The 26,178-nt window shown below is 39.0% G+C and overlaps 3 protein-coding genes and 3 pseudogenes across 3 annotated transcripts; 2 read left to right on the top strand and 4 right to left on the bottom strand.

The window, feature by feature from the left end:
* Nucleotides 1–3,444: 3,444 nt before the first annotated feature.
* Nucleotides 3,445–12,607, bottom strand: LOC146484258 (uncharacterized). Its single transcript, XM_085105052.1, has 5 exons — nt 12,589–12,607; nt 8,609–8,696; nt 6,215–6,334; nt 4,841–4,963; nt 3,445–3,624 (listed from the first exon to the last, which is right to left on the bottom strand). The coding sequence occupies exons 2-4, from the start codon at nt 8,652–8,654 to the stop codon at nt 4,914–4,916; spliced, it is 216 nt and encodes a 71-aa protein (XP_084961178.1). The 5' UTR covers nt 8,655–8,696; nt 12,589–12,607; the 3' UTR covers nt 3,445–3,624; nt 4,841–4,913.
* A 2,260-nt stretch (nt 12,608–14,867) lies between these two features.
* Nucleotides 14,868–16,997, bottom strand: LOC146484257 (uncharacterized; annotated as a pseudogene).
* On the bottom strand, nt 16,994–17,646 carry LOC146484256 (uncharacterized). Its single transcript, XM_085104970.1, has one exon. It carries the CDS (start codon nt 17,567–17,569, stop codon nt 16,994–16,996), a length of 576 nt encoding a protein of 191 aa, XP_084961096.1. The 5' UTR covers nt 17,570–17,646.
* Nucleotides 17,647–20,612: 2,966 nt separating this feature from the next.
* On the top strand, nt 20,613–21,461 carry LOC146484255 (uncharacterized). The gene has a single exon (XM_085104962.1). It carries the CDS (start codon nt 20,613–20,615, stop codon nt 21,453–21,455), a length of 843 nt encoding a protein of 280 aa, XP_084961088.1. The 3' UTR covers nt 21,456–21,461.
* A 1,103-nt stretch (nt 21,462–22,564) lies between these two features.
* LOC146484254 (uncharacterized) lies at nt 22,565–24,450 on the bottom strand (annotated as a pseudogene).
* A 585-nt stretch (nt 24,451–25,035) lies between these two features.
* Nucleotides 25,036–26,178, top strand: part of LOC146484253 (uncharacterized) — a 5,901-nt pseudogene continuing 4,758 nt past the window's right edge.

Genomic DNA, 26,178 nt, shown 5'->3' with positions numbered 1-26,178 from the left:
GACAGACGAAATTACAGCAATGGGCCGTTATAATAAATAACTTTTCCTAACAGAACTCTTAAACATAAGCAAATTAATCACTCTTAAACATCAATTAGACATTCACGTTACAGTCTCATTGTAACGAAGTACCCAAACCTTTTTGTTCTGGGGATGGGCTTGTAAACTCTGGTAGTGCCTGATCGCAAGGTATATCAATGATGGATCACATCACAGCTACTTCTACTAAGAATTAATTTAAGTGGCTCTACATCTCTCGCTCTTTCTATAATGTAAAAAACAAGTCATAACTATAGACTGCTGTGGTGTTAAACTGGAACTGTGCCCAATTAAAAATATGTCAGTGCCATTTATTGATATAAATAAAACGAGAGGAGAAACCGTTATAATAAGATTAAATTTAGAAATACAGTTGACTGTAAGTAATGTTTAAAACACGAGCAGTAGTGTTTTATCGGGAGGCGCAGCCGAGTGGTTTTAGACCCGATAAAACATGTGCTGTGATTCCTTTGAACGGCTTCAAAAAGATTCCTGGAAAAGGGTGTGTCAAGAGAGTTCATAACTATGATGCTTTTGTGAACGTTGGAAATTAGCACGAGAAAAACATTAAACAACGCATACTAATAAGGAGGAGGTTTTATCGGGTTTTAAAACCACTGCACGTGATGTTTTATCGACTATTTGGTAGGTCAATGGGTTTATGAATTATTAATGCTTTTTGAAAAATAAGCGAAAAAACGGAACGACGTTTTGATGTCATCTTGGCACCATTATCAAGTAAAGAATGCAACACTATTAAAAGACAATTTATACAGAAAGTAAAGGTGTGAAATAGAATGAATTAAATGGAGACTGAAAGTAATTGTCCGATGTTCATTCCAGCGGAGGTGTTAAAAAGTGAGAGTTATGTCTGTTCAATTGGTTAGACAAATACTTTCGCGCGAATGGAGTCTGACTGGGTGCTTTGACTCGGTTTCGTCTTACAGATCCACTGCATTTCAAAGAGTTTCAGTTTCGGATGGTGAAGTTGCTTGTCAGGTCGCCAATTGTGTCAACTTGGTGATCATTCTTCAGGTGTTTCCCGATGGGAGAGAACCGATGCTCATCAATGCGTTGGTGTAGATGACGGCTGGTGTAGGCCGATGTAATCTCAACACATAGATGACATACAAAATTATACACAACACACTCCTAATTGATCACGGGTCGCTTAGGCTCCTGCACATTAAGATTACCACCAAGTTTACGGCTTCTGAAAACCGGCTGTAGAATGTGATCAATTTCGTTGCTTAAGTCAGAGAGACGTTTCTTTACTATGTCAACTGACCTCTGGTCTTTAAATAGTAAGACTATCCGATGGATATTGTCAGCTTGAGGCGTCAGTATCGTGTCTCGCGACGTCACAGAAGTAACGAAGTGTAGTCCGGTCAGTTAGAGCCGAAAATCATCAAAGTCGTAAGAAATCACATAAAAGCATGAAACTTGGCACGAATGTCCCTTGATATGTCAAAATTCATTTAAAAGGGGTGCCATAAAATTTACTTTCAGGGAGGGAAAGGGAGGGACGGGAGGTTTTTTGGCCTAGGTCCCAGACATGTCAACTCAAGACATATTATGCGTCAGTGTGTAAGAATGAATCCATCCTTTTTATTAGTCTTGCAGTTTTCCTAAAGTGCATGCACGGCAAAAAAGCATTCAACAGTAGAAAGAGAATAAATTTGGGAGAAATATATAGATATACACACCCTTGAAAGTTTTGTTAAATACAGTCGAACCTCCCTTTGCGACCACCTCTCGTAAGCGACCACCTCTCATTAGCGACCACTTTCCAATATACCCAAAATTTTCAAGTCAAATTACTATGGATGGAACCTCTCGTAGGCGACCACCTCTCGTAAGCGACCGCCTCCCGTAAGCGACCACTTTTAGAGATGATTGTTTAAAATTTTCAATCGTCTTAAAACCTCCCGTAGGCGACCACTTGACATACAATCTGCTGTATCTCTCACGGGGAGAAATTGCAAAATGTGTCGCTGTAACATATTGGCCCACATCATTACAGCTGACGTGGTATTAAAATCGCACAGCCGAAGCTACGGAAGTCTCTCCCGAAATGGCTTACCATTGATAAGATACACATGCACTATAGTGTGCGCTGAAATAAACTTTAATCGGGTTGAATCCCTTGTAGGAAAGAAACTCTCTTATCTTGCAAATAGCATGCAAATATGCATGACCGGTCTTGACTCTCTCAACCTTGTATTACTCAACAGAAAAAATTGTGGCGACTAAAGAACGTCAACTGGATTATGTAACAAACAAACAAACAAACAAACCAACAAACGTGAAAATTGGAGATGCTTTATGCTTGAAATGTAACATTGCAAAAATGCCGTTTACCGTTTGCTCCTAAATCAGGCAGTCTAAAGAAAAGTTGTTACTTTGGGTTTCGATAAACACGGGAAAAAGGGTTTGGTCTCCGCAATTACCATATGTAGTTATCCGAAATTTAGACTCCCTGTGGTCTGACCTCTGGTAAGCGACCACCTCCCGTAAGCGACCACATATCCTTGACATTATGGGTGGTCGCTTAGGGGAGGTTCGACTGTAGTCTCGTGTACATGACAAATTTTCAATAAAGCGTCTTTTCCAATAAAACATGACAAAAGTCCCTCTGTTTTTGTAGGTTAGCGAGAGCTAAGTGTGTTTTCGTGTTAAATAACGTATGTATGCATGTATAGATTGTATAACAAGACATTTTTACTGGGTTATTTCCGGGAATTCAGTATTGGAGATGGTCCGTGTGTGGCGATCTGTTAGAGGCGTCTGGCGTGGCCACTGCTCTCGCAGAGGCAGGTGTAGCATCCACTGGTACATCGGATTCCTTTCCAAACGTAACGCACTTGACCAAGACCAGATCCGGTTGCACGAAAGCTGATTTACGCTAATCCCCGATCTCGCTCGTTAAATTTGTTTTTAAAAGCTGATTTTAAGCTAAAGTTAAAAAAAAAAGCAGCCAAAGCTGAGGGAGAAAAATCTCTGGGAAAAAGGATTATTGATTAGTAGTTAAACTCGGATCAAACTTCATGTTAGCCCAGGATTAGCTTAATCGGGCTTATGAACAACTAGGCCCTGATTATCCGCTGATTAACAAAAACATCTTTGAAGGTAAAAATAATGACGTCACAAATGGCACAAGAAGCCTTGGGGCCACCTGCACCGTTTGCAACGTCTTACATGATTGGTCGAGAGGAAAACAGAACGAACAACAGAACAACGCTGCCAACCCTAAAAAAAACAATGAGACTGCGATCAGGATAAAGGTGCAAGTCTACTGGACTCCTGGTCTTTCGATCTATTGCCTGGAGGGGTGGCATGGGACTGAGTGGGTTTATTAGAAAATCATACCCCTTCCCCCCAAAAAAAACAACAAAAACAACCAAGTGCTTTCAATGATCAGTGGAGATATACCCTTTTTTTTATTTCACCATAATACATCAAATCAGCAATATTTCATAATTCCCAGTGCTGCCTTTAAAACACATATATAACGATATTAAATCGAACTGGTGACCAGGGGGTGCTTTACTTCTTTCAGCATTGGAGGTTAGGGAAACGTGTAACCTGAAAGGCAAAAAGACAGAAAAATGATCAAAGACAATGAAAACAAACGCGTTTAAAAACCTGCACTATTATAAATTATTCCTGGCCGAAAGAGTTACCAGGTAAAGGATGCTTGGCTACTTTGACCAAGATCGTGACGTTTTCAGACGTTGTTCTAGGACATTAAACAATTTCGACGCTCTTCCAAACAACATTGAGTTCGTTTGTCTAGTTTATAAAACAATTTTAATAAGTAAACAATCTGCAAGGAACCGCACAACGAAAATACTGTAAGTATACGCAGGATCTGTGAAAGATCTAATCAGCCAAAAATATAAATGACTCAAATTTATGCAAGTCTGATCGGACTGCATAGAAAACTTTACACGACAGCGACATGATAGAGACCAAACCGAGAATCAACAGAATGCGGCAACCGTGGACAGCTGTTTCGAGCTGGTTGGCTCTCGTCAGCACGGTGTAGCACAGTAAAAGGTAGAACAACCAACGCGAATCGAGTTGTCTACCAAATGCACGTGGTAATGATTTCGGATAGGCCCAAATTCAGACATCCGTCCACGTCATAGTGCATGACTACGAACAATAAACAAAAGAACTGAAATATCATCTCGCTGTCGCAATAAGTTAAACGAGAAAAGCAAAACTTCCCTTCACAAGGACATGGCCAAACCATGTTAAAAAGAACTACAGCATATCGGATAAGTAATTTCAGTTGCCCAGTTAAGCATAATGCAACACTGCGAAATAACACACTTATTCTCCCGCTAACGAAGTTGGCATCATTGCTGTTTTTAAAATTCCAACTGATTGAGATAGTTAACAAGTGCAAAGAATAACGCCTGATAAAAAAAAAAAAAAAAAAAAAAAAAAAAAAATAATAATAATAATAATAATAATAATAATAACAATAACAATAATAATAGTTAATAACTTATATTGTGCCTTTTAACAAAAAATGATCAAAAGCGCATTACAGCAAAACAGTGTGATAAATTTTAGTTATATTAATGTAAATAGGAATCAAAAACTAATTTAAAAAGATAAGTTTTCAATGATGAATAAGACTGCTGAAGTGATCTAGATTCCTGTATCACAAGAGCTAAAAGCATTCCACAGTTTGGGAGCCGCGGCGGCAAAAGAACTATCACCAAATGATCACAACATTTTTCCACGAGGGAAGCTAGTAAAATTTTATCTATATTAACTCATGTCTTACCCTTGGCCCGGCAACATTGACAACATCTGTCCAACATGTAAGCAGGGTTTTTACAGCACTCGCCTGCGTTTGCCTAGCCAGAACACCTTCTGTGGCTGTTAGTACAATTTTGGCTTTTTAAATCTATCAAAAGAGGTGTCAAATTTATTTTACAATAAGAGATACAGTAATTTCCACATATTTCTCATCTTTGTAATTGGAGACTTATTAATTTAGGGTGCGTTTCTTTGGGATGATCCAGATCAGGATCAATGATCCAAGATTACTCGGATCATGGTGCATCAAACGAATCGACGAATCCTTGGCCAGAGTGGATTTCTCGGTTCCTTTGATGCACCATGATCTGAGTGATCTTGGATCATTGATCCTAATCTGGATCATCCCAAAGAAACGCACCCGTGTCTGACTGATGTGGTTTGGCAATGGTGCGTCATTATTTTGTCTTAACCTAACACTGCTTCAGCGTCAGTCAGCAAGTAATAGTTTGAGAAATAAGGAAAATTTTCTCTCCAAAGAGAAGAAAGGAATTCGATCTCAGTCATTTGCATCCGGGGATTCGGATAACGTACTTGCTATTCAAATTTTGCAGTAGTAGTTGTTGTTGCTGTTTGTGGGTGTGGGGGTCTCTTCTCAAAGTGTTAGGTTTTATGACAGTCTTTTTAACGTCACAAAATTTGTGAGGATTTGCATGGAGAGAGTTTCTAAAGAGCAGGGTTGGTTAACCAGCACCTTTTACCCATTAATCTCTCTCTAGTCTGCCATCACAAGCATTCTAACTGCCACAGAATCTTACTCTTAAGTGTTAGTGTATCAGTCCTATAATTTTAATGTTGATTCCACAATCATGTTAGTGTTCACTAAAAAACTGTTATTGCACTGTTAGTTAAACTCCCCGACATGTCAGCTTTTCTAGGTTCTTACATTTGTATGCAGCGAATTTGGAAAAAAAGATATTTTAGGTATCTTGGTATAGCTCTCTTGGAAGTAAATGCTAAATTCATGTCAGAGAGCTTTTGATTGGCTCCATTGAAGATATATTTCAGGGGAAGCTTTTTAAAATTTGAAGATATTTTTGATATTCGTGTTCACAAAACAGTCAATGTAGGAACTTGTTGAGATCGCTTTGTTTACATTCTTCGCGACGGCCCTCTGGCGAGGGGCAGACGCTCGAAACGCCATTTTTGGAAGAATGAAAAGCTACAAATCTTAAGCAAAATTCATGACTGGGTATGTTATCAACATGTTCTTAAAATTGTGACCCATGCCAGGCTCGACTTTCTTATAAAAGAAAGTGATTTATGAAAGACTGCGTTTTCATTTCTCGCATAACGCAAATCAAACATACTCTAAATTTGACAATGGCGCTGTACTTACCGTTAAGATGGCTGCACCATAAACAGCAGTTGATATTCATGTAGCTGGGATTCTTGGTGCATTCGCCTCTGAGTGCCCAATATTGACAGGAAGGCGACTTGTCAACACACGACATCGAGACTGAAACAAAAGACAAAAAAAAACAAAAAACACCACGTTCACTCTTTCATAAGGTATCCGGAATCTAAGAATATGTCTCAACTTGTGAGCTTGTTTCTTACGGGGACTTACTGTGTATGCAACACCCTCCTACATGTACGAAGTCATGATCAGTTGCATATTCATAACCTCTAAGACACCTTCAACACTTATGTGTTTTCAAAATCTTTCGTTTTTAGCGGATATACAAACGGAAAAGACCATCTGCGTCCACACTTGCTTACCCAGCCTTTTTTGCTGTTTTGTGTGCAAGATTTAATCTCGTACCCAGAGTCCTGAGACTGTTTGGCCAGCGGTTAGTCGCCAGGAGAAACTCTGGGGAACTGGAATGTTGTTAAAATTTTTTGATTGGCTACTCTGCAATGGCTTGGATTGTTTTAGCGCAGAAATCCTGTGGTAATAAAATTCCACTTCCCCACAGTCTCTCCTGGCGACCAACCGCTGGCCAAAGAGCCTGATGTACGAAATTGCGCAAGATTAAGATACCCGCGATACTATCGGCGACTGCAGTGCGACGTCAGCGTTACGGAAGGCTCCATTTCTTCCTTCCACTCTTAACCCGATTCTCCACTTTGGAAAGCGTTTTCAAATTAAAAGCCCTCGTACGTTTTCGTCGTTTCAGTGTTGACCGCGGTCAAACATCAAAAAAATTAGAAATGTCCGTCAGAGATAAGCTATTTACTTTGAGAGCTCAAAGCTCATAAGTTCTTTTTGTGAGTTTACTGAAATTGTTTAATCATTTACTAAAACAGATTAAGATTTTTAAACTGAAATACACTTGATTGCAAAAACGTAGACACCTGAAAAGCATCAACCGTGAATGATGAGACCCAACGGATTTGTGGGTAGTGTCGAGACAGCATATTTCCAATCGTGCAATCTTCCATATTATCTCTGATTACAATTTATTTAGCAGCATTTCAGCTGAGCTTAAGCTCTTGAATATGTGAATGATTTTTCTCAAACTCATTAATAATTCATCAAGAGAAAACAAAGAAAATCACTACTGTGACCGTGGTTTGGATATGTGTTCCTAATAACCATAAAATTTTGCCAACTTTAGCCTTGAATTTCTCCAAGAATTATTAATCATTTGAGAAGCCATATCAAACACACGAAAGTGTGATGAAAACGCCTTCTCGTGTTTGATATATTACTTCAAATGTTGCACTGGATATTTTTTTTTTCAAATGGCAAGCTTGACGCGTTTCATTTCTCAGTTTTTATTACGCGACGTTAAACATGCTATTAAATACACACTTTGAGCTGTTATTCATGTTATTTGCCCTTCCCGAGTTATTTTGCTTCACGCTTCACAAAGGCACAATGCGCCACTCACTTTGAACTCTTTCAACCTTCCATTACTATTCTCAACATAACAGTTCTTAACTCGTCTCCTTCCCCACGAGAGCATACCATAGTTAATAAAAGGCAATGGTTATGAAGCTTGACAAACTCCTTTGTTATATGTTTTTGTTAGCGTTTTTGGCCTTGACCGTGCACAAACTACAATAGATTTTGAAATGTGTTGGAGCAACTGACCAATAGAAACGTTCCTGCTAAGATATTCAACTGTGGTGTGAACAGTTAAAACAAAGGAAAGTGCACGGTCGCGGCCCTTCCATTTTAAACTGCAGCACCATTGTTTTCATGGCAAAGTTTCATAACCAGTCCCTCAATTAACTATGGGTATAATAGTTATAATAATACCCTAGAACATTTTGCTGCACGTGCGCGTGCTGTATTATAGTCCAGGTAGAATTATCTGTCAAAATGCCGTTTTTGAAACAAAAAGCTCTCAAATGTAAATTTCATGAGTTTTAAAATATGGAAGTACAGTAGTTCGTACTTCAAACGTCGAATATGTTCTTTAGTCCCATCCGACCCAACGTATTTGGTCTTTTGTCAAGTTTACAAATCACATTAACCGGGCTTTACAGGTCAATACCTTCACCGAGTCAACGTGTTCATGTTCGGCCAACAACAATTCTTGCCGATTACAATTAACTATCAGTTAAAATTTGCAGTCCCCCTTTTGTATTGCGTTATTTCATTTGTAGATCACTACACTCAACTCGCAAACTGCCCAAGTAGGGATCTTGCAACTAAAATATGTAGATGCAAATGTAGATATAGCGAAAAGGCGAATTATTCAGGGAAAGTGATGCATTGGACTTCTACCTCGGTATGAGAAAAATGTTTCTCCAATAAGAATATCTGGAAAATTGAACTTACCCGCTGGAAGAAGAACGACAAGACAGAGCAACACGAGGGTCTTCATGTTTGCGATTATGTCAATAATCTTGCTGTAAAGCTTAGTTCACTGGAAAAAAAATGGAAATAATACTTCCTATTTATTGCTCAGAACATGAAAATATATTATTAAATTAACCCTATTTCTTCCGTTATTGTCTTGAAAAAAAAGGTAGTTGTACCAACAACTCACTTTCCCAAAGTTACATGGAAAAATGTGTAGGAGGTTTAGAATGCATCAACTGGCTTTTCTTAGCCACAAAGGAGACCACACACACAGCTATAACAGCTTACAATTAAAAAAAACTATACAAATCAATTTGCGGTTGAGATTAATTGATATATAGATATATACAACGCTTAGGCAAAACCAGCCCAATGTGGTTCCAATTACTTGACCTTAAAAAAACGTGTTCACCTGTTCACCTCTAATATTTAACGCAATCTGTGTTTATCCTATTCCATGGATAAGAGAACTTGTGTAAATTATTTTGTCGTTGCATCTATATACCTAGCTATCTGCACTTCTTGCCGCAAGAACAAAATCATTCGTCAAAATGCTCCTAAAAAATCCCGGCGATAAAACTCGGGCAGATAGGCAAGCTCGCAAACCGGGTCGCTGTCGAGCCACGAATGCCCGCTCTTTTCCCAAGATCAGCCCTGCTTCGCTAATATCGCCGCATTTTGATAAGTGACACCTCGCCAAATAAGTTGCTTTCAGAAAGCAAAACAAAGCTCTCCTTGTCTCTGCTGGATCCACAATGAATCTGTACTTTTTCATGCAGGGAACAACTGGATGGAATAGTAGAAATTTTTAAGTAATGCCAACCTTTGGGAATGTGCTAGAGGGGTTTTGGCAAAATATTCAAATTGAAACACCTCTGTGTTTTAATTGAATAAGACTGAAATGAACAACGAAGTCTTGACACGTTGATAACTGAACAACGTAAAGAAACCAGTTCACATATACTATAAGAGGGAGAAAGAAACTTTTTCCCCAACTAATTCTTTGTTTTGGAGAGAATTTTTAATTACTGATCTTACTCATACAAACAAGAAAGGTAACGCTTTAAAGTGAGCGTAGAATGAATGTTGAATATTTACCTTGAAATGAACAACTGTCCGTCACGCAAGACGAACACTGCTATGGCACATTGTGGAAAAGAAAAATAGCTCGAGGTTTCATTTAAAATACCAATAACAAGAAAGATCTTCTCTAAAATATGGCTTAATGGCCAGAAATATTTACCTGGTGATTATTATGGTATTTCTAAAAGAGTTCGGTTCAGAAATGTGTCTCACGCTATCGGTCTGACGGCTTTATGTTTAGTGTCGATTGAAATCCGTGAATATTAGGGAAATCGCGGAGCTCTGTACGGCAAGCAGCGTAAAGTGCCCACAAATTTTATTCCATACATTAGTAGATTGGTGTTAGTGCTTTTGAGTTAAAATAGACTTGACCCTAAGTCAGGTCCCAGTTTTGTGAAAATAGGCTTTAATTGCATGTATGTCACGTTTAATGCATTCTAAAGTTTACGAGGAGGTATTTTGAAAACATTGTAACTCAGTCAAAATTTCACAGAAAACAAAAGTTAACCATTTAAGATGTTACTGAGAAATAGAACTTTTATGTGTAAAATATTTTAGCTGTTTGAGCAAGGAATGACGTTTTGGCAGCACCGGCAATGCATAGATAAATTGTAGAGTCCCCAAAGGTAAATTGGGTAGTTTTGAGGTCACCTCGTAAACCGTCTCGTCAACAACGAAACAAGTCGCATTGAGCTCAGTAAATTTGATATTTGTTTATGGGATATAATGATTGATGTTCATAGAAAAAATCAGCGAAATCGGTGAAAAACCAAAATTTGCCTTATCCGTTCTAACGCGGACAACCTCTTAAACACGTTTAAAAGCTGATTAGTCAAACACAGTTTAAAATTGTTTCCTTCATAAAAGCTGCTTTCGGATTTTTGTCGACCACAGATTTAGCACAAGTGAAAGCATAAGTTAAAGTTTACTTGAATCCTATGTCGAAGCCAATGATTCAACTTTCTTTTACCTATTTTCATTTTGTTAAACCTGGTTTAATTAAAGTGTTTTGTTGGCGTGAATAGGGCTTTCGTCAGAACCATGCATCTACTGCGCAACACCACTTGGACTTTGCAGGAACACCGTCTGTTTACATTGAATCGTTTCATGAAAAAGCTGATGTAAAAATATATTGGCTACAACGGTATTGAAAGGCCACTGTTCTGTCGTGCAACATACCACAGAGATCGAAGCTATATATGTAAACGCGTATGGGTTGTGAATTCTTAAGTTTAAGAAAAATCATCAATACAAAGTCTGGACGAGTTAACTTTATATATCATCAAAGCTCTCTTCCTTTTATTATTTTCTTCTTTCAGAAAATAATAATAATACAAAAACATCGAGCATGCGGCACTCGCGCTATTTCATGCTTTCTCCTTAAGCATCAAATTACCCCCGCCTAGTTTGAATAGAGCTTGAGTCAGTCTTCCGCTCGTTTAGAAAAAGAAGGGTATGTGCTTTTAGATTTAAAGTATTAACGTGTAGTACAGACAGTACTACACGAGATCGTAAAACAGGTCAATGGATACGTGAAAAAACCAAAGTACGACTGAGATATCAAATGGAATTGGGTTGGTCATGTAGCGAGAAGAACAGATAACCGTTGGACAACCCGCATTACGTTCTGGACGCCCCGGGGACACACAAGAAACCGAGGAAGACCAAAGGACGAGATGGATGGACGACTTAGATAGTTTCTTAGTTTCACTGGCACCGTGTCGCTCAAAACGTGGTCCAGTGGAGGTCAATGGGGAAGGCATACGTCTAACGACGGACATTTAGCGGCTGAAACTGACTGACCGACAGACAGTACAGGATGCGGAAGATAACGCGTCCTGATACATTTCATTGCAATATAAGCGATAAGAAACAAAGAAAGCAATTTTAAAAAATACAGCGCGCACCTTCCTTTAAAGTACGCTGCTATAAAACAGTACCGGGGAAGGCGAAGAGGAGCCAAAAAATAGCGAGGAGTGTCTCATTCGCAATGGAATTTTTGCACACGCCTACAAACTCCCGATAATAAATTAAAAAACTCATCTTCGCCAAGTCTCGGCTCAACCTCCTCAGCACAAAACACAACAATGCGCTTTTGTTTAGGGGTGTGATGGACCATTTCTTGATACGCGACAACACAGACGAGTCGGCTTGAATGCTTCCATCCCTCCAGTAACGTCCGTATTCAACAACGAAACCTTTTGAAAACGTATATTAATCTAAGTAGCCCCATAAAGTTTCCTCAATACACTAGTTTCCTTTGTTGTATTGTAAACCATTAAACTTAGTTATGCGTGTGAACGCACGCGATAACTTTAGCGAATGCCCAGCCGTGGCTTACTAGGGCATGTTCAGTGTCCTATGCTGTTGATGTAACCAAATTAACCAGGTGATTAAGAATTGGGCAGGTGGATGGCAAAAAATAATTGCTGGGTTCAAATCCTGGTGTTTAAAATCAAGACCTAACTTGTAGTATGCCGGGAGATTAGAATATCGTTTTTTCTTTAAAAAGACTTACGAACTTAAAACAGAATTAAAGAAATGGTTTTGCTTCCCAATAGCGAGAATAAGCTTGGTGGAGCGATTGGCAAATTTCAACTGATTTTGCGAGACAGTAGTACTACATGAGACCTCAAACTTTTTATTTCAGTGGGCACTACTTTAAGGAATTTGGGTTAAAATTCCTCTTATGGGGGTCAAGTCTCCGAGATGACTTTGTGATAGGCTCGACCCGCCACGATGTGAAAAAACAGCTCCAATCAAAAAGCGAATCTCGGCGAGACTCCTTTTATCAAAGAGACTGTGCAATCGCCAGTGCTCTCGTTGTTTCTGAGAATATATGGAGACAACTTCCATTCCTATTCTCCACTCACCTTCACTCAGCAAAGTCAGCTGTTAAGAACAAACCTTAAGATCCGCAAGGCCGAAGTGATAACTTTGCTTCTGACCAACTGAGTAAAATCACGGTGAAATTTATAGTATAGTAATGGGCAGATGTCAAGTATACTCAAGTTTTGCAAATAATTGGTTACGTTGTGGTTGCTACTAGCGAATCGTCCTTTTTCCAATTATCCTCACACTTTTAAAATAAACATTGAAATGAAAGACGGGGTTGGTTTTAGGAAGCTGTCATCACAGAGGAGGAACTTTGACAAATAACAGACGTAAATGGCTCAAAAAATAGAAAAATTAAAAGTGGACACAAACAAAATTCTTTGATACCTGTACCATCTCTCACAGACACCGGTATTTTCTCAAAAACAACACTACACTTGCCTGTTTTTCCAGCAATATCGTTTTGAAGAGGACAACATTCATTTTTTTTTAAATAGTGGAGAACATGAAATGAGGCTGGAAAGCGTTCTCGGCCTTGTTTGATAAAATTGTTGATAGTGTCCGTATATCTATTTATGGCTGCACGCAGAGCACAAGCGTAGGAGTTTCTGAGCAACTCTAGCTTCTTGAATGTTCTCCAAACTTCCCGCGTGCAACCTTAACCCAATATATACACAGCTTAAAGCATCAACCCCTTTTTTTTATAACTTAGTGATATCAAAAGTGGTGCGTGGAGAGCAGGTTTTATTTGTGATTGATTGCAAAATTATGTCAATGCGATGAATTTCTGCTATACAAATGTCTGCTTGGCAAACGTTTTTAAAAACTAAGCGATGGAAACCCGAGTTTGTCTGATTTGTACACTTCATCTTATGGCGCACGGCCGTACGTATGCTGAGAAATATACCATGATGACGCCAGTAGGAATTATGGAATAACGGACGCTATATTGTAAAGGTATCTAAGAGACACAGTACAGCTATGAAAGCATTTTAATCGTTTGTAAACTTGACAGGTTCAAAGTAATTCCGCTCTAATGGGAAATTTCTGAATCCTCCCCCGCTTGTCTTTCATTTTATTGGATATTTTCAAAGCGTGAGGATAATTGGACAAAGGGCGATTGCAGCAACCACACTGAAACCGTCTTATTTGCAAAACTTGAGTATACGAGAACTTTGTCTCCTGCTCGTGATCTGTAGCAAAGTTATCACTTCGGACTTCCGGTTATTTGGTTATTATTATTCTTATTATTGTGCGCGTAAATCTGAATCCAAACTTGAGGAAACTTTGGCCAGGGTATTCAGTCATTTTAGTTTCTCGTGGTACGAGCGGGCACTGACTCTTGTTGATTTTAAACACCTTGTAGGTTTTAAACAAAACAACTATTTCACGTCGTTACTTTTACCTGGTAAAATCAGTTTATTCAAAAGTTTAAATCACTAATTAGGCATCGTCAGCAAAGGATATTTGATAAATTTATCGCATGCGTTTTCAAAAGTTTGCGTTGATAAATACCAGCGACAAAGACAGCAATAGAAGATTAGGCAGACTGGTCTGGCCATGGCACAGCACACACTGTCTTTTAATTAGGCCGAGATTTTTTCATACTCAAGAAGAAGCTAGGCATAAAAGGCGGAAGAAATGTGGCCGCGTGCTGAATTTGTTTTAGGACGAAGGACGATATTGAAGTTTAGATCCGTCATCATCATCTATACGAGTTTATTGATAAACTACCCGTCTCTTGATTGTAATTCTCTAAGACTAGGAATTAAAGCGTTTCCCTTTATAACTAACTCATAAAAGGACTGAGTCTGTTAAGTTACAATATAACTTGGGATGTGCGTTCAGCGTGTTCTTCAGTTGACAATTAACAGGCTGTCCACGTTAAAACGGATAAGGCAAATTTCGACTTTTCACCGATTTCGCTGATTTTTTTCTATGAACATCAATTACTATATCCAATAAAGAAATATCACATTTACTGACTCAATGCGATTTTTGTTTTGTTGTTGTTGTTGGCGAGACGATTTACAAGGTGACCTCAAAACTACCCAATTTTACTTTCGGGGACTCTACAATTTATCTGTACATCGCCGGTGCCGTCAAAACGTCATTCCTCGGCTTGCTCAAATAGCTTGAATATTTTACACATTGAAGTTCCATTTCTAATTAATAATGCTTTAGAAATACATAAGAGAGTAAAAACTAACGATATAATATTCCGACGTTTCGGCGACGTCATGACGCCATTCTTAAGGAATGAATAATATCGGAGAGTTCAACGGAGTAAGATCTTAGATTAACATAATTGAGTAATTTAAATAAATACTTTAGCGCGGATCGAATCTGTTTGTACATTCAAGCGTGGTCTTACTTGTTTGATGTACAGCATTTCGTGAATTAAACAATCAAATTTGTTCCTGCAGTTATCGTTATCATAATGTTTCCGCACAGAGGATGAAGTGCTGTTGTGGGGAACAACGCGCGCATGCAGATGACCACGAGTATAACCAACATAGCTACCTGTATCGCACAGGTTACATTGAAAACGATAAACTACACATTGTTGGTTAACTAGCTATGGTTTGGGCTCCAATTCTTGGAGGTCTTTGCTAATTTTGTGACCGACAAATACGGGTTGGATTGTGGTTTGGAGCTTAAGACTAAGGTCTCTCAACTGAGTCTTAACAATGTCAGCGGAAACTTTTTTATTTTATTTATTTATTCATTCACCACGACATACAAACATAGAAAGTTACAATGAATAATAGACTAGGATTACAAGTACATAAGTTTAGAGTAAATAAAAATAGTAAAAGAAGTAAGAAGTGGCGAGGAGACCTCAAGAAACCCCCGGGCTTATACTGAGAGGTCTCCTCGGAGATATGTTGGGACTTTAAGACCAGTAAAGACATTGTGTTGAGATTTTTTAACATACGGTGGTGGTAAGACTATAAAGACATAACAGAGTCGGACGTTTCGTGCAATTAACTGAGGAAATCAAGAAGCTTTCTTTTGAAGGTGGATAGACTAGGGGAAGACGTAATTGATAATGGCAAAGCATTCCATATTTTTGGCCCTCTATAGAGTATAGTAAATTGCTTGATATTAGTTCGGCAGGTGTGAGGTCGAAAATGAGCTGAGGTTCTGGTATCATAATTATGAATTTGACCACCAGTCGGAAATAAATTTAGAAAGGGCGAAGGCAGCAAACGTTGGTGATAGGAAAACATAAATTTTGCAATATAAAAGGAATTCACTTTAAAAATATCTAGGATATTCAATTGTGCAAATAAAGGTGCAGAAGGTGCAAGGTGATTAGAATTTGTCATAGCTCGCACAGCTCGTTTTTGAAGAAGAAAAATGCGATTTAGGTTTGTTACATAAGTAGAAGACCAAACTGTAGTACAATAAGTTAAATAGGGATAAATTAAGGTATAATACAAAGATTTTTTAGTGTTTGATGACAAAAGGAAACGAAATCTGTACATTATACCAACGGACTTAGAGATTTTCTTGCAAATATAACTGATATGCGATTTCCAGGTGAGACCTTCATCAATATAAATACCTAAGAACTTAACTTCTGTTACTTGCTTGAGGGGTATACTGTCAAGTGAAATTTGGGAGCTCATGCGGACAGATTTTTGTTTGGGTTTAAATATAACATAATTGGTTTTCTTTATGTTAACAGAAAGTTTGTTTGATTTCATCCATAAGCTAATCTTAGTCAGTTCACTATTCATTACAGAGGCAACATGATCAGGGTCTGAATTGGAGTAAAAGATACTAGTGTCATCTGCAAAGAGCAGGCATTCTGCCAGTCTGGTTGTTTTGGGAAGATCATTGATATATAATATGAAAAGTAAAGGGCCTAATATGGAACCCTGTGGAACACCGCATCTAATTATCTGTTCGGAGGAACGGGTATCGTTAATCTGGACAAATTGGGTACGGTTGGAGAAATAACTTTTAATCCATTGCAATGCTAGTCCACAGACACCATAATGTTCAAGTTTCTCAAATAAGATTTGGTGGTCTAGCGTGTCAAACGCTTTAGAAAGGTCAAGAAAAACACCTGCCGTGATTTCATTTTGGTCAATGGACGTTGCAATTTTATTAACAAGGTAAGTTAGCGACAGCGCAGTGGAATGGTTTTTACGAAAACCAAACTGGAGTTGGTAAAAGATATCATGGCTATTTGCGAATTCTACTAGTCGATTGTGCATGACCTTTTCGAAGAATTTCGAAAAATTAGGAAGTAGTGAGATTGGTCTGTAATTAGTGAATAAATCCGGTTCATCACCTTTAAATACAGGAATCACTTTGGCAAGTTTTAGCTTGTCTGGGAATATTCCTTTGGAAAAGGATAAATTAATAATATTCTTAAGAGGTTCCGATACTACTTCAAAAGTGTTTTTGATAACATACATAGAAATATCGTCATATCCTGGGGCTTTCCCAGACTTCATGGACATACAGATTCCATTCATTCCATTCAACTTGATCCTTAAAAGGAATGATCACTCGGGTCACGTCATTTTCCATTACTGGCGAGGCCTGCGGTGTCGGCTGGTCAGAAACTCTCGAGTTGATAAAGGTGTTAATGGTGGAGTTGATGAGGTGTAGAGGGTACTTTAGGCGCGAAAACACAGACCTCAAGCGTTCACACTCGTCCAAAAAATAAGTCCATGACGAGGATAACCGGTGAGCACGATCCAGCATAGTTGTTAATAAGCTTCGTTTGTACCGGTTGTCTACGTGACTCTGGTAATGGAGAAGGAAGCCGGTATTAGTAGGTTTCACGTAAACCCTGGTCTCAATTTGGGGCGCTCGATTTAAGAGCTGGGTTCCGAGAAAGGGGAGCATCCCATCCTTTTCGATCTCCATGGTAAACTTGACAGTAGGGTGAGCGTGGTTGAGGGTATCAAGGAAATCCGTAGCTGCGGTGATATCGGGCATAACTGTGAGGGTATCATCGACAAATCTGCGGTAATAAGGAGGCAACTTGCCAACCATCTTTAGTTCTTCTTTCAACTATGACATAAACACTTTAGGTAGTAACGGATCAAGGGGTCCGTTACTTAACAGACTCAGTCCTTTTATGAGTTAGTTATAAAGGGAAACACTCTAATTCCTAGTCTTAAAGAATTACGATCAGGGGACGGGTAGTTTATCAAGAAACTCGTATAGATGATGATGACGGATCTAAGCTTCAATATCGTCCTTCGTCCTAAAAAAATCAGCACGCGGCCACATTTCTTCCACCTTTTATGCCTTTTTCTTGAGTATGAAAAAATCCCGGCCTAATTATAAATAATTCAATATTCAATCTACGCTCAATTTTGTTAAACAATAAAAATACGAACAATGTAGAAACTCACTCATGTAATATTTTATTATTGGTTTGCTTGGGTTTGTCTATTGTTCGGTGTTGGGAAGCGGTACAACATATACGTTATTTACGGGAATATTCGAATCAAAGGGATAAAAATATTCAAAAGTTCAATGGTTTGTCCTTCTATTTATGTTTTAGTATAATGCTGATCTAGCTCTGATCAAATGTTGTTTTCTCCTGGTATAGATTTGGTATAAGCAGGTGTTCTGTTTTGGATTGTTTCCCAGGAAATTGATCCTTCTACCAAATATGTTTAAAATAAGTTTTTCCTCAAGAACAATACATTGTTGACATAAGATCAAACCGTAATTTATTGTATCTGACCTTAAGTTAACCTTTCGCTGGCATTTGCCTGGAAATGGCCATCCTTCTTGTTTTTTATCGTTTTCTAGTAAAGGTATTCAGTGTTTCTTACCGAATCTATACCAGCCGATATCTTATTATTTAAGTTAGTTTTTACTGTATTTATTTTAATAAAAATAATCTTTAGATCTTTTCATTTGAAGGTGACTGTCAATGTCAATACTTTTTGTTCTGTAACCACGTACTGTATTTTTAATAAGGTAGCTGAAAGTTGTAAACACGTACACCTTAATTTATGGAAATAGGCGTGGACTAGTAGTACCGCCTTTCTTCTCGGAAAGTTGTTGTTTTACAACAAGAACACTGAACACTGCCTGAAACTTCATCCGAGTATATTAAAAACTAGTGATTGTGAATGTGTAGTTTTTTATTGATACAAATATTCACTGTAATTTTTATATTTCTCCCGTTGCTTTATTTTGGTTGGACATATCGAAGAACCTAGTGAAAATCTTGAAAGAATGGTACATTTTTCACTGTAAATAAAGGGAAGGTACTCATTTCCAATTCCAACACTAACCAATCATAGAAGGGCTTACGTAAGCCTATGTTAGTAGTTGATGAGTTTTTGACAGTAGGTTGTCAATCATACTCCAACCAACATAAAAGCAACGCGAGAAAGTCTTCGTCAGAGAATGTTGTAGCTGAGCTTTAGAGTGAACTTGTAAAATACAAGCAGCCATTGAACCACAATTGTGTGTGTCTACTGAATTCAACTCGCTGAATTAACTGAGCTGATTCCCCTTGGTTAGACGCTAAGGCTAATCTAACAATTTAAAGAATTAGCTGGGGAAAAAGTTCCTTTCTCCCTCTTTGTATAGTATGTGAACTGGTTTCTTTACGTTTTGTAACCGCAGCGCAGTTTTTATTTATCAACGTATCAAGACTCCGTTGCTCATTTCAGTCTTACTGAATTAAAACCCAGAGGTGTTTCAATTTGAATATTTTGTCAAAACCCTCCTAGCACATTCCGAAAAGTCGACATTACTTAAAAATGCCTGCTATTCTATCCAGTTGCTTCTAGCATGAAAAATTAAAGACTGGTTGTGAATTCAGCAGAGACAAGGAGAGCTTTGTTTTGCTTTCTGAAAGCTTCAAATATATCGGCGTATTTGACGAGCTGTCATTAATCAAAATGCGGCGATATTAGCGAAGCAGAGCTGATCTTGGGAAAAGAGCGGGTATTCGTGGCTCGTCAGCGACCCGGTTTGCGAGCTTGCCTATCTGCCTGAGACATGGACATGGACAAAGTGTACTGGCACGACTCAATGTCGTAGTGAGGAATATAATCTAACGCCTCTGAATCAATTGAACACCCAGAATTTGAACTACTCTGTGACATTTCTCACTCGTAATAAATTAACAGGAGAAACAGGGAGATTTTGCGTGGGTCAATGATCACCAACGAAGAAACAACCCGGTTCCCTGGCTGACGTCATCAATTTGCTAGGACCCAGATCTCTCACAGCGCGGTAGTGAACGAGAACATCGCGAGTTTAAACGTCCATAGCAACGTGAGGATTTTATGAATTTTCTTAATTTTTGTCTTAATTATCTCCAAGTCGGTCTCATCTTGTCATAATGCAAAAATAAATTTAGGGGCTAGAGGCACTTTAAACAGGAAGCTGGTGATACCATCAGGTCCAACATGACAGATTTTTATTAGTCCGTCCTTCAAACCAAATAAACATTAATTGAGCCTGCAGCAGAATGATCTGTTCCGACAACACAAATAACCCACATTGGAAATTCGAAATAGTGAAAGGATCCTATGCCACCAGTGTTTTAAAAAGCTATAGGACCGCTTTCTTTATCAAAATTACTCCCCAGGTGCTTTAAACTGGAAGCTGGTAATACCAATAGGCCCGACTGACAGATTTCATTAGTCCTTTAATCATGTCCGTAACATTAGCATATCTATTATAATTCTGTGAGCAGAACCGTGCTGCTTTACGTTGAACCCTTTCCAGAGCACTGATGTCTTCCTTTAGAAACGGGTCCCAAGCCGCACTTGCATATTCCAGCTTCGGTCGAACTAGGGATTTTAATGAACTTAATTATAATTCAAAACTTAATGCGAAACTTTATGCGAACTTAATGTGAAAACACAGCCTAAAACTAGCCGATTGTAAAGAAAGTTTGAGAGAAGTGAAAAGTGAGAATGAGATTCTGCTAAGCCGTCAATTTTCCTTAGAGAAAATAAAGGATGATAACTCAGCCATCTTATTTGACACAGGGTTTCCATCGTATGAGGCACTGATAAGTTTTTTTAAAAAATATATTGAGCCAAAATTAGAAAAGATGCAGTACTGGAAGGGAGAGCGTCTTGTGAAAGGGAGTGAGCCTTATCAAGAGGATGAAAATCGCAAAAAACCAGGACCCTCTAGGAAACTATCATTTCTAGATGCATTTCTGTTAGTACTGATGCGGCTGAAGGCTGGCTTATTTGTACAGGACCTCGCAGACAGATTTGGTGTAAGCATCAGTCTTGTGTCAAGGATTTGTATTACGTGGATTAATTTATTGTACTATGAACTCAAAGATATTTTCCCTTTCCCAACACAAGAGTTGGTGCGCAAAAATATGCCAGAAGAATTTGCTGAATTTGCAACAACCAGAATAATTTTGGACTGCACTGAGCTTTTCATTCAGCGTACATCTGCAATGCTTGCACAGTTAGAAACGTGGTCTCATTACAAGCACCACAACACTTGGAAGCTACTAGTGGGAGTGACACCAAATGGCCAAGTGTCTTTTCTTTCAGACCTTTGGGGTGGACGAGTGTCTGATAAACAAATAACTCGAGAAAGTGGAGTGCTGGATTTAATTGAAAGGGGAGACAATACCATGGTTGACCGTGGCTTTGACATAAAGGACATTGTGCCCGAGGTTGTCACAGTCAATATGCCACCCTTTTTAGCGGGACGCAATCAACTAACTGCAGCAGAGACAGAGGAAACAATGACCATTGCCTCTGTACGGATCCATGTGGAAAGAGCAATTGGTCGGATAAAGACTTACCACATTTTAGATGGTAATCTGCCCAATACGCTTAGCCCCTATGCGACACAGATAGCAACAGTATGTGGACTTCTTACAAACTTCCGTCAGCCTTTGCTAACACCTGCTAATCCGAAACCATAGTTGTCGCTATTGGTGACTCAACTGCCATGTTTCTTGTTGTACGATTTATTGATTAGTATATCAGTCTTGCCTGAGAAACAACACTAAACACTTGTCAGAAGAAATCGCTGAAGCATCCTAGAGATTCCCATGACAGTTGCTGACTGTCTTAGCTTTGAATATCTGCCGGATGCGAGCTAACGCACCAAACAATGAAGATACATGTCAGCTCTAAGAACATCATACTTGTCTTTCAGTCACGAACTGAGCAACAGAGCTGTAAACAACTGCAAGAGGCCAAAGCTCTCGAAAGCGAGAGACAGCAGTGATCAACTTTGAAAAGACGTGGATCTGATACTCTCATATACGTGATAGACGAACACCCTGCAATCTCACCGCAGGTTAATAGCATCAACATGAAATCACGAGTAACGCTTTCCACGGATCCTATGTCTTCAGAGATGACATATATTTAACGCTGTCTCCTAAAGAGGCGGATCTATTAGACTCTCATATACGTGATAAACGAACAGCCTGCAATCTCACTGCAGATAAGCATGAAATCACGAGTCAGTTAAGAAATCCACGGATCCCATTTCTTCATAGATAGCATTTATTTAGCGCTGTCTGATATCTTGCAGTTAATCCGAGCCGGTGAACCTAAACAAATGCCACAGAGCTAGCATATCCAATGGCATATGAAGGACTTCTTCTAACGGCTCAGAATGATCATAAAGAAAATCTCCATTCAGTATATTTGAGTTTTTCCCTTCATGATCAAGATTAACATCTCATTAAGCGGAGATAAGCTATAAAGGCTTTAAGACCAATCTTTTAACGAACTGCAGGAGTCGTGCAGGCCCGTCAACACTTTTAAACTCTGAAGTGGATTTTGCTATCAGGCTAGTGGATTCTGTTTTTAACTGGCCCGACGAGCAAGTGAAGTTTTTTGAGAAATTCACATTACAGAAGTACTGTCAAATCAATATGCTCATCAAAACCTTTTTGGGGGATAGTTGAAATGATGTTTTGGCCAGTAAATGTTAGCTTCGGCTTGCCCGAATGGCAAGCTGTAGAAATAACTTTCTTTGCACCCTGAATATGAATAAACTTTCAGATCAATGTAAAGCTTATACTTGTCTTTTAATTCTTAATTTTGAACCCGTTCTGCTGCAGCTATAGTGGCCAAATGGTTGCCACCCACCATGGAGGTAGAGAAGCTTTCCCCTCTGCACTCGTTTGGTAAGAAGCTGAGGGAAAAGAGCCCTTCTGTAAAAGAAATCAATCTTAGGCAGGCAGTCACTGGACCAAGTGTTGTCTGAGTAATAGTTCTCTAAAAACAGTGGTTTATCTTCTCCCAACTAAACTGTGAGAATGATCCCTTGTAGATCTAAGTCAGAACAGTAGAGCTGTCCTTGAATTTGCAAATAATAATCATGATTCCGTTTGAGTCTCACTGTTCCATCACCAAGTTTCTCCAGAAAAAAATTTTTGGTTTTGCATGCCTCTTCTACAGTCATTCCTGCTTTGCCGAAGGAAGATTTAATTTCCATTCCCCATTTTTCTTCTGTATCTTTGAAGGTGACAATTCTGTCAATGCTAGCTCCCAAGTATGGTTTCTCCTTAGACACCAATAATCCAACCTCTTCAACTTTAACATTGACACCATTGTTTCTCATCAGTTTCCTTAATATACAAGTTCACTGCCTTTGGTTCACATTCAATGCCATATTGAAGAGCATCTGTTGTGAAGTTTGAATAGAGGATTGACTTTAATTTATTTGAAGGCTCCACTTTGGTCTTGGCAGCTTTTCCAAAATTTGAAGCTGTTAAGAGAGTTTTCCTTTTTTCAAACCAAAGACTGTTTTTGTTTTGTCCGCGTGTCAGTCCCTCTGTCTCCTGGATCTCTTCCTGGGTAATTGTTAAGTTAGAGACGTGTTCATCAACCATGTATTTGAAGTGCTTCGAAGCTATATCATAGTTATCATTAAAGGGTACGCCCTCTGGTTTCTCTTTCTCTTCAGGGTCAGGCTCTATTAAGAACTAGCAGGGAGACTGTTTTGAAGACCTGTACAAAAGGTCTTAAAATGTTTTTCATCCCTCGTTCGCTGGTTTGGCGCTCTTGGATCAAATTTTATAATCTTCGGTTGGAGACAAATATTTTTCTTCCCAAATCGTATCTTTCTGATCAGAACCTGGTCAAGTGGCTTTGCTGCAACACTTTGGTTACGAGGCACAACCCAAACAGACAGCCGCGATGTGCAGGTCAGAGGTTCGGCATGTTTTTGTAATCCTCTTCTCGTAAAATCTTCAGCAGCAAATGACACGCCTCCTACGTGGTTGCATTTACCTTTTCCATTTAAGCCAAGCCCGGCCGGACACGTGGACGCCGCTCGCAATATGTCACATTGAGGTGAGAACTCTACTATAACTCTATACGGATTCTTCATAGATGGAAGGACACTAGCTTTCACATAGGTCTTGCCTTGGTAAACTTTACTCTCCAGTCGTTTTACGTTTCCCTCAAAGAAAGATTGGTAAAATTTCAACTTTTTTATAATTGGTACCCTTAAGCACGATATGGCAGTACTTGCGTGTAGATACAACGAGGTAGTCGTACAGCTGGATAAAGTTAAGTTCTGGTAGCTGACGCAGGTCCGTAGACCATCCAAGAGCAGAAATCCGTCTAAGTGTGTCTTCGTATTCAAAGTGGCCACTATTATCCGCATTTTCTTCGACATTTTCGGCCGGCCTCACCACGTTCCGCACAAGCAAAGCGTAAACTTTTAGGACTAAGTCTGCCTTTGTTCCGCCCGCTCTTTCAGAATTACACTTCAAAATATCCCTTAGTTCTTTCACTTTCAGCTTTTGAATATCTTCCAGCGTCCTGATTTCCTTGTCTTTGTATTTTATGACCATTTAGAGTGAAAAGAAATAACCAAAATATACGAACGTGTGAGCAAAACAGCTGTGATTTCACTGTTTATGTTTTGCGGGTCAACGCAAGCCTCGATGTGGTGTTTCGCGGTTACTATTTCAAAATGGCGCCGGGAACTGTAAAAAAGGCTATTGGTAAAATTCACGCAAAAATTCAGCTCTTTAGCTTTCTCTACTATTCATTTGGAGTTGAAAAGACAATTTTTTCCCAACAACTTTGTAGGTTATTGTAACAAAACAAAACTGCTTTACAATAATTACAGTGGTTCAGATTACAAAACGTTTAATTGACAATTCACACCATTCTACAGTACTTGCGTTACAATAATTACTAATGAAACAAAACTAACAAGCTAAAAGGAAGCGAGATTACATTACGCAAAATATATATACATATACTACTTAAAGTGCCTATGAACCGAAAATTGTTTTTATTTAGTTTTAAAGGTTACCTTACTGCAGGTTTCCAAAGTTTGAGAACTATAGGCTTAAAAATGACGATTTTACAAGCCTTCAAAGTCGTGCTATTTTACCCTAAAAAATGGTCAGGGGAATGGGCCGAGATTTTTCCAAATTCACCAAACCGTGACGTCACTTTGTTGCCACGGGTTTGGTTGCGTTGTCAAAGTGCCTTGTTGGGAAGTGAGCGAGCTTGGAAGGAAACATGTCTAGCGATTCAGAAATGAGCGAATTTTTAGATATGTCCGGTAACCCCGAGGACGAAGATGTCGAAGAGCGAAACGATGAAGATTACGATGTAATTTATAGCGAAATTACACCATATCAAGACGAACCTCTGGCCCAAGTTGACGCTAGCGACGAGAGCACGGGAGAGGAAATCGAAGTCGACGAAGAATTAGACGAAGATGGCCTTATACCAACAGTGCTGGAAGCACAATATGAGAAAAAAGTTCCTGTAGACAATTGGTAAATGTCCGAACGGATTTACTTTGAGCTTGCGACTCGATGATCTTACATCCTGAGCTGGCTGTCTGATCTCTCGATCGTCAAAAGACCTATCAAAATATCAGATCTTCTTTTTCATTTTGAATGGCCTGACGTTTTTGCTGTAAGCTCATTTCTGTTTTAACGTTGACTTCATATTTTCAGGTGCCAATGTATAGAATGCAAAGTCGAGAACTTAGTAGCTTCGCTAGAGTACCGTTGCTGCAGGGAAATTGCCAATGCGTTTACTTTGCTCGCTAAGTTCTTCTTGACCTGGTGGAGTAGTAATATCGCTCGTTGGGATCGCGTCCTTTTTCAGGCAATACTTTACTTTCATCCCCCCTCCATGCTGCTTAGAACGGATAAACTGCGTTCATAACATGAATCCTCGAAATGAGCCGAACAGAGTGAAGTGTATTTTGAGGTCAGGCTCTTGAAATCATGCCTATGCCTACGGACAAACTGGACCCATTTGGCCCTCAAAGCCGGATCAGCGGGAAATTGGTACATTCGTATACCCGGGGTGAACGATCTGTTTTGGCAGCTTTGCTGGTTTGGCGTACCAGCAACGCAATACCGCCCTCGCTGCCTCTTTTCCTCCATATTGCAGGAACGAATGTGGCAACAAAGTGACGTCAGAGGTTGATATCACGTGGTATTTTGGCCGCGCGATTCAAATACCATTTTTGAGAGTAAAATAGAACGACTTTAAAGGCTTATAAAATCGTCATTTTTAAGTCTACAGTTCTCAAACTTTGGAAACCTGTATTTTTAAAGGTAAACTTTAAAACTAAATGGAAACAATTTTCGGTTCATAGGCACTTTAAACAAAACTAAAACGCTAAAAGGATACAAAATTACA

The sequence above is a fragment of the Pavona decussata genome, unplaced genomic scaffold, assembly GCF_977016875.1.
Source record: "Pavona decussata unplaced genomic scaffold, jaPavDecu1.1 SCAFFOLD_36, whole genome shotgun sequence".
Classification (NCBI taxonomy): Eukaryota; Metazoa; Cnidaria; class Anthozoa; order Scleractinia; family Agariciidae; genus Pavona; species Pavona decussata.
Note: the sequence above shows the minus strand (reverse complement) of the source record. Positions and strands in the feature narration are given on the sequence as shown.

What these genes read in the sequence shown, in the direction of transcription:
- LOC146484258 (XM_085105052.1), bottom strand. Translation starts at nt 8,654, where the DNA reads ATGAAGACCCTCGTGTTGCTCTGTCTTGTCGTTCTTCTTCCAGCGG. An exon ending in TGTCGTTCTTCTTCCAGCGG is followed by an intron (nt 6,335 to 8,608) that starts GTAAGTTCAATT and finishes CTTTTGTTTCAG; the next exon opens with TCTCGATGTCGTGTGTTGAC. An exon ending in ATGGTGCAGCCATCTTAACG is followed by an intron (nt 4,964 to 6,214) that starts GTAAGTACAGCG and finishes CTCTTTTGATAG; the next exon opens with ATTTAAAAAGCCAAAATTGT.
- LOC146484256 (XM_085104970.1), bottom strand. Translation starts at nt 17,569, where the DNA reads ATGGTTGGCAAGTTGCCTCCTTATTACCGCAGATTTGTCGATGATACC.
- LOC146484255 (XM_085104962.1), top strand. Translation starts at nt 20,613, where the DNA reads ATGCAGTACTGGAAGGGAGAGCGTCTTGTGAAAGGGAGTGAGCCTTAT.